Genomic DNA, 8,575 nt, shown 5'->3' with positions numbered 1-8,575 from the left:
TCGTTCCGCGTTTCCCGGTAACTACTGGCAACCCTGGGCTTCCGGATGTGACGTCAGCGTTCCTTTTGCCTGTTCCGTCTGTGGACGGAACTCGACTCGGATCTGGTGGTTGTGTACGTGGAAGAAGCCAGCGCATGCGTAGTCTGAGCTCTTCGTCTCAGCTGTGGGAGAAGGGCTGAGGGTACCTCCCGAGCTCGGGGGAGACTGTCGGGGTCATGGTCACCCGCTGACAGCGCCCTCCGAGTGGAGAAGGAGGCGGGCCGCTCCGTTGCACCATCCCTGGACCTGAGGCCAGTCGACCCGGCCCTCGGCCTTCCGCCTGGTGCTCCGGCCACTGCCGGCTGCGGAAGGGAGATGAGCTGGTTCAACGCCTCCCAGCTTTCCAGCTTCGCCAAGCAGGCCCTCTCCCAGGCCCAGAAGTCCATCGACAGGGTCCTGGACATCCAAGAGGAGGAGCCCAGCGCCTGGGCCGAGACCATTCCATTCGGAGAGACGGGTAAGCGGGGCAGGAGGCGGGTCCCTGGACTCCCCCAGGCGTCTCGTCCGAGGCAAAAGCAGGTGAAGGGGTGGAGAGAGGGCGCCTTCCTCGCCGAGAGAATTCTGAGGAAGTCATTTGTCCCCAGCCCGTCCTCAGATGTTGATTTTGTCTCTGAGTTGGTCTTCGCTGTTTTCCTGAAGGGAAATCCAGTCCCAGGTTCCCCCTGGCCTCCGGCGCTCGGTGCGGGTTCTGCGGGCCTTGGGCGACCCGGGCTCGCGGGGTCTCGCCCCCGGGCCCGCCCTCCACTCGGCACCTGCGCAGCCTTCCCCGGCCGGACACTGTTGGAGCCAAGATCTGAACGAAGTAAATTAACAGGGACAGGAAGAACTAGCACTAACATTTAGGGCATTTCATGCTTGGTCCACGTAATGTGCTTTTTAAGGCAGCCTCGTCTTCAGAACAGCTCCTGAGTTAGGTTCCTTATTGTCCATATTTTACAGAAGAGGAGGACGAAGTTTATAGCAAGGCGAAGAAACTTCTTGTAGAGCACTCTGAAGGGGGGGCGGGGCAAAATCTGCTGGAGAGAATACCGTGGAAACTGGCCCAAAATTATTGGGTTGCATCACATTTCCTAATAGCTACATCTCTCTTCGTCAGATTCCTTGAGCTTAATCTTTCAGGGAGCTTCAGTTGCTCTTTGACTGTAGGGGGCAATTTAGCGTTTTTTGGTGTGTGGGGTAGAGATTTGTGGATTTTGTAGTGTGGACCTCTGTGAAAAAGGATGTTATTCTTGAGCACGACTTTCTAGTTTCTGTTTTTAATTTCGCCTTGAAAAGGTAGGACCGAAATTTAAGGTATCTCATTTTCACATATTGTGGCCTAAGTATGTATGTCATGATCCTATTACTTTTTTCACACTACCTGGCATTTAAATTACTCAAGTTTAGAGGAGACAAAAATTTAAGTTTTAAACTTCAGGATACTTGTTTTAGGAAACCTGGGACGTGGCTTGTGTTATAATTCACTCGGATTTTAGTGAAATGCCGCAAATGTTTATTGATTTGATCCACCTGTGTTTTACTTACCATCACTCAAAGATAACAAGTCTTCAGAGTACAGTAAATTGAGTCTCAGATAACCTTTGAATTTATAGAAAACATTTTCCAAGAGGCAGATGTGACTTGTCATTCATCAGGATTACTTAATAAATTCAACTAATCAGACCTAATCTTTCCTGTTCATTTGCATCTTTTAAGTTTGGCTGTCTCCTTTTTTTATATGCTAAACAAATGGATATAAAACTGTCCCCAAAACTAAAGTTTCCTGCATGCCTCAAAAGTAATATTAAAGGATAGACTCATTTAGAGCTTGATATTATTTAGAAACTTATTAGTTACTAATAACTATTAGTTACTCACCCCACCAACCTAATACAGTAGGATTTGTGATAATTCTGCTCTGCTGTTACAGCACAACTCCAATATGAAATGGGTTGCCTGACAGTGGGTCCTCACCCATGTGCTTAAAAGGGATTTATAATGAGACCCAACTGCAGGCACACACAAAAAGGTTAATAAGGGGTTATTTACAAAAGAAGGGGAAATGAAGAAATTAATAACTTAGGAGAAAGAGAGGGAGATAAATTGGTGAATATGTCCTACCAGTTCCGCTGAGCTGGAATCCCAATAGCACGCTGAGAACAGGCGAAAAGCCTAGAGCCAACCCCCAGGCCCACAGGTCTTGTCGTATGCCAAACTTGACTGCTTAACTTCACCCTCAGGTCCTAGCAATCCCTCCTTCAGCTATGATAATATTATGAGATTTGTAGTTCTTGGTGTCTTGCATCTCTGGTCTGGCATGAGGGTGGGGTCCATAAAACCTGTGTTTGTGGAGCTCCTTCAGGGCTTCCTTTCTCCCCAACAATTCCCCCGTTTCACTTCTTGTCACCATTTCTATGGTGATGAAAGTCAAATGTGTGGACATCCTTTCCCCCCAACACTGTCATTTTTGAATTTAGAAAAGGAAGTAATTTTTTTAAATGTTTTAAAATTTTAGTAAATAAGCCAGTTTTTATCATTGGGATTTTTAGTAGTTCATATTTCTATGACTGTTATAATCACATTTTTTAAGCAGGAAGATAATTGTTTTTTTCTAAGTGTTTCTAAAAAACCCTAGAATTGGACCTCTCCTGGTGGCACAGGCAGTTGAACACAGTGCTATGAAGCTGTCTGCAGCCTGCAGAGCACTGGTTCAATTCCTGCCCGCCGGCGAGGGTCCCACATGGCGCAGCAGACCTCTCCTGTCTTGCCTGCTGCTCCCCTCAGCAGTGCATTTCGTTAGCTGCCTGTTCTGTTCCCCGCTCTGTCTCTGGTGAATCCTTTCACCCTCCTGCGCATCTGACCTGTACCACAGTTCTTGTATAAATAAAGAAAGAAGTTAACATTGTTTATTTAAAAAAAAAAAAAAACAACAACACCCTAGAATAAGCTGCCATCTCTGGTAAAAAAAAAGCAATGATTCTTTAAAAATGCACATTTTGGAAATTCATAATGATCTTGTACTAATTGCTGATATAATTTGGAATTTCGAGAAATAACAAAACTTTCCATTGAGTGGTTTGGAGAATGGAACTTGGGGAATGAGATTGTCATAAAGTGAATGAGAATGAATTTGTCTGTAGAAGTTACTCTTCCTATCAGTTTGATTTGATCTTTGGAAAATGACATTCAGTTTTTGAGTGTGGCCCTCTGTGTATATCATAGCTATGTTTTATTATTAATATTGCAAGAATAAAAGTAATACAGAACTCAGTGAATGGAAGGTAGGGTCAATTTGCCATGACTGCTTATGACTTTGAGGATACTACCTGTTATTGGGAGATGCATCATATAATACCTTGGACTTAGCATGATTTCTATAATATATACTATTTTTTTTTTAATTTGTAATATCGTATATACCATTGCTTTCATACTTGCTTCTGGTCGGAGAGACCAGAAGAATAGACCCAGTCTATTCTTTTTCTTTGCTCCTAGTTCATCTCAGGAAGATCCACCTGTTTTTCTCTTTAAGGGCTAAATTACTCTGATAACTAATTGTGTAGCTTAATGTACACATAATAGATTTTTACTGCATATGTTTTTCTTCTAAAAAATTATATTGACATATGTTTGAAGTATTGATGTAATATATGTTATTTTTCATATATATATTTATTTATATTTATTTATTTTTATTTTTTTGTCAAAGGAATAAGTGCCCCTGTCAGTGGAGGATGGGACACTTCAACATGGGGATTAAAATCAAACAGTGAACCCCAGAGTCAACCAGTAGTTTCTCCTAAAGCAATTACAAAGCCAGTTCAGAGAACTGTGGTAGATGAATCTGAAAATTTCTTCAGTGCCTTTCTCTCCCCAACGGATGCCCAGACCATTCAGAAGAGTCCAGTGGTATCAAAACCACCAGCCAAATCACAACGGCCAGAAGAAGAAGTAAATAGCACCTTACAGGACTCCTTGCACACTGAGCAGTCAAGAACAACTGAAACAACAGAGTCAAAAGTCAAAGACTCTTCATGTGTGCCTGGAGAAACTCTGGGAGTAGAGACTCTGTCACCTAAGACTGAAAGCAACGATGAAAAAATTGTTAATAAAGAATCTGATCTGAAGGTGTCAGCTGTAAGTTTGAAAGTATCTGAAAGTGTAACTGATGTGAAAACCACCAGAGAACATGTATCTAATATGTCTGCTCAGTCTCTCACAGTAGAAACAAAGGACATGGCTTTGGAACCCAAGGAACAAAAACATGAAGACAGACAGAGCAACACACCCTCTCCTCCAGTTAGTACCTTCTCATCAGGTACTTCTACCACCAGTGATATTGAGGTTTTAGATCATGAAAGTGTAATAAGTGAGAGCTCAGCAAGTTCGAGGCAAGAGACTACAGATTCAAAATCAAGTCTTCACTTGATGCAGACATCTTTTCAACTTCTCTCAGCATCTGCTTGTCCTGAATATAATCGTTTAGATGATTTCCAAAAACTCACTGAGAGTTGCTGTTCATCAGATGCTTTTGAAAGAATAGACTCATTTAGTGTACAGTCATTAGATAGCCGAAGTGTAAGTGAAATCAATTCAGATGATGAATTGCCAGGCAAAGGATATGCTTCAGTACCTATTATAGTTAATCCTTCTACTCCAAAGACTAAAATCATTGAATCTGTTGAAGGAAAATCTGAAGAAGTAAATGAAACATTAATTATACCCACTGAGGAAACAGAAATGGAAGAAAGTGGTCGATGTGCAACTCCTGTTAACTGTGAGCAGCCTGATATCCTGGTTTCTTCTCCACCAATAAATGAAGGACATATTGTGTTAGACAAAGTGGTTGAGCAGCATGAAGCTGCTGAGAGTCAGCCTGCTGTACTTTCCGAGAAGGAAGATGTTTCCAAGGTAACTCTAGAAAATAAAAGAGGATTTTTGGACCTTTTTCAGAGATAAAATTATTTGTTTAATATTCAATGATGCATACTTATTTGTACTTACTTATAAAAAGACAGGCTTTTTGCCTTTTAAATGTGGCATTAAGAATTTAAAGTTGAATTATTAGTACTTAATTACTTCAAATTTCTCCAAGGCAGTTGTGGTAGAAAAGTTGATACTTCAGTAATAATCAAATGGCAACATTTTATGGTTTTGAGTCTTCGTCACTTTAAAATTCTCTTATGCCATGCTCATTAATTTGTCACTTTGCAAAGGACTCTCTTCTATGTTAACATATACAACAACTCCTTTGCAGATAGAGATGCTGAAACATGGTTTTCTTAAATATATTTTTTCTTGCATGTTCTCGTTATTGGCGCAAAATCTTAAGTAAAATTTTTAGTCTAATTATTGATGCTTTTCTATTTTTATTAGCTCAGTTTTCTCTTACGTTATTTTTGACATTGCCTATTGGTAGCCATCTTACATGAGAAGAAAGGGAAATGTCTAAGGAATTGCTTGTGAATGAGAAATTACTTCTGCCTAAAACAAAAGGAAAGTGATATAAATTCTTTAAATTACAGTTTTGTTTTTACCTGTCAATTTTAGATGCATAAATTGAGTTGAATCTGGCATCTTTAAAAACTTCTGTGAGATATAGGATGTCTTGAAGAAATGTCCTATGAGTGCAATGATTGAATTATTTAATGTTTAAAAAAAGTGTCAGATTTTATTAGCTAGGTTTAATGTTATTCATTATCAATAAGTTGTCTTGCTATAGCCATAATAGCAGTCTGAATTCCTAAAATTCAATCCTATTATCAACAAGATTTTTTTAAACTATTTTCAGAAAGTAAATAATTTCTAAATTAATCTAGACCTAACTTAGGTAAGACTTTTTTTTTAGTACAAAGTCACCATTCCTTCCTTCATATATAACTATCACTGTTTTAGCAAAAACTAAGGAGTAGATATTCTGAACATTTATTTTTGTTTAATATTATACTGCTGTGCTCTGAAGATTTTTAAATTACATGCCCAATGGAGTTTCTAAAATTACTTTTATTTCTAAAATGTAATGTAGCATACTCATAAAAAGCACACCTTATGTGTTTGGATTAAGGAGTAGTATGGAGAAGAAGACTTGTAGATCTGCTACCCAGCTAAGATATAGAACACAGAGGCTTTGAAGCACCTCTGTGATCTTTTTTGATTATAGCTATCTCTCCTCTTTTTTTGTGGAGAATGCACACGTACCTAGATCTTTGCTGTTACAGATTATTGTACATGTTACCCAGTACACTTTTGTGGGAGATTTCTCTTCTCAAGTATGCTTAAAAGAACTTTGGGTGGCGCAGCGGTTGAGTGCTGGGCTGCTTAGCTGCCTGCAGCCTCTGCAGTGCCAGTTCTATCCCTGGCCTTCGGCGAGGGTCCCACATGGCGCGCAGACCTCTTCTGCCATGACTGCTGCTCCCCTCAGCAGTGTACTTCATCAGTGTGCCTGTTCTGTTACCTGCTCTGGTGAATTTTCTCACCCTCCCTCACTTCTGACTGTACCCAGTGCTTGTATAAATAAATAAAATCTTAAAAAAAAAAAAAAGTGGAACTTTGTATGTCAAAGGATATGTAGATCTTCGACTGTACATGCCCTAATTCTTTTCCTAAGCAGTTTACTAAGTTATAATCCACTACTTTGTGATTGTGCTAATTTATACTCTCCTTCCAGCTATGTGTGAGTTCTTGTTCTGTAGCTAGTGTGTTCCCAAGGTTGTTTTAAATTCTTATTATGAGATAATGTTCTTTCATTTATTATAATGATTAGATTCCTTTGCATTTCATCACTTGCATGTAAAAATGGTCTTTAAAAAGTTATGTGTTTGACATTTGTATATTCTCCTTCTCCAGACTGTTGAATTTCTGAATGAGAAACTAGATAAAAGGGAGGCTCAGTTACTATCTCTTAGTAAAGAAAAAGCACTTCTAGAAGAAGCTTATGATAATCTGAAAGAGTAAGTATTTTATGAATATGAATAATTTTGCACCTTTTGTAGAGTCCATGTACTTTGTTTTTATTTAAGAATGTTTTTGAAATTAAAATTTTTATAATTTAACTTATTTATCATTATCAAAAATTGAATAATAGCATTTCAATTCTAACAGATCTCTTTTCTCAGATTTCTTTACCATGTTACTTTTGGAACTGAAGATAATCACTATGTAAAAAAAGGCTCCATAATAAACCCTTTTTTCTCTGTTGCCATTCATTCTTTTTAATATTAAGGATTTAAAATGTACTTTAAAAAAGTATAATATCACAGTTAAAAAAATATTGAGTACTGGTTTGCTTTAAATAGGTGATTGGTAAAATATGATACAAAAAGATTCAAAACTGAAAAATACTTTTGCTTTTTTCTTATTTTTCCAAATCAAGTATTGGTGACATTTTCATTTTCCTTAGAATACACAAATAAGTATCCTCAGTCTCAATATTATTTTAAATTTAGTGAAATGTTCAGAGTGAAAGAAGAAAGCAGCAGCATTTCTTCCTTGAAAGATGAATTTACTCAAAGAATTGCAGAAGCAGAAAAGAAAGTTCAGCTAGCCTGCAAAGAAAGAGATGCTGCTAAAAAGGTAATAGAAGTTTAAAATAATGGTAATTAAGCTCTTTAGAGATTATTGATGAATATATTAATATTAGTTTGGTATTGGATAGAAATGATATTAAAAGAAGACCATATAGTAGAGTAGCACTTGAATTGTAGATTTTCAATACCTTTTAAATTTTAGATTTTTGATACTGTAAAAAAGCACATTTTGATAATGTAAAAAATCAAAATACCTGCTTATAAAAAATATATATGTCTGTCTATATGTATGTATTGCAAGGTATTCAACAAGGTTATGGATGATTCAGAGCATGAGCATTGGGAATTCATAGACCTGAGTTCAAGTTATAACTTTACCACTCATTAGCTCTCTGACCTTCAAAGTTTACTGAGTCTTACATTTTCTTATTAGCATAGTTGAATAATACAAGTTTCTACCTCATAAGATTATTGTGAAGATTATGTGGTAATGCACAACCTACGTTTGAACTATATTCTGGGTTTAAATTATAAATGTTAGTTGTTTTTAGATATTGTTTCGTTCTGAGCATTGCTTAAAACCAAATTAAATTATAGAGCACTTTTCACATCATACTCTCTCTGGTTGTTTGAAAAGTCAAATTTCTATTGAGACTCTGTTATTAAAGTAGACTTTGTTTCACAACACATTGGGTTTTAGATGAGGAAAAGAATTCCAGTGAAAAATGGAGAGCAGTACTGTTTGTAATGTTCCAAATATAATGTATTATTATTAACCTGTAGAATATATTGTAGAAATATTGAAGAAGGGTATTGAAAGTTAACTTATTCTCATATTTATAGTTTCATATTAAAACCTGTTTATATCTGATCATATTTTGTATATCATTTTCAAAGCTACTTACCTATTAATTAACCAAGGTAATAAACTCAGTTTAACTAAACAGACGTGGAAATTCTCATCAAGAATAAAATTATGGATGATTTCTTTGAATATGGAAAAAATTGTAAAACATGACTAGAATGAAATA

General features: G+C 37.4%; 1 protein-coding gene across 2 annotated transcripts in view; it reads left to right on the top strand.

Moving 5' to 3' along the window:
* The first annotated feature begins 80 nt into the window (after nucleotides 1-80).
* The window catches only part of TMF1 (TATA element modulatory factor 1), a 31,012-nt gene continuing 22,517 nt past the window's right edge, over nucleotides 81-8,575 (top strand). The window contains exons 1-4 of one of the 2 annotated variants that reach the window (XM_054695467.1): nucleotides 81-496; nucleotides 3,728-4,929; nucleotides 6,865-6,968; nucleotides 7,464-7,590. In XM_054695467.1, coding sequence (XP_054551442.1) covers nucleotides 355-496; nucleotides 3,728-4,929; nucleotides 6,865-6,968; nucleotides 7,464-7,590 — 1,575 coding nt within the window. In that variant the 5' untranslated portion in view covers nucleotides 81-354. The remainder of the gene's footprint in view (nucleotides 497-3,727; nucleotides 4,930-6,864; nucleotides 6,969-7,463; nucleotides 7,591-8,575) is intronic. The other variant, XM_037492525.2, reaches the window with a different exon arrangement.

The sequence above is a fragment of the Talpa occidentalis genome, unplaced genomic scaffold, assembly GCF_014898055.3.
Source record: "Talpa occidentalis isolate TD23 unplaced genomic scaffold, MPIMG_talOcc4v2.1 talOcc4.10, whole genome shotgun sequence".
NCBI lineage: Eukaryota > Metazoa > Chordata > Mammalia > Eulipotyphla > Talpidae > Talpa > Talpa occidentalis.
The sequence above is the reverse complement of the archived record's forward strand: the minus strand, read 5'-3'. Positions and strand labels throughout refer to the sequence as shown.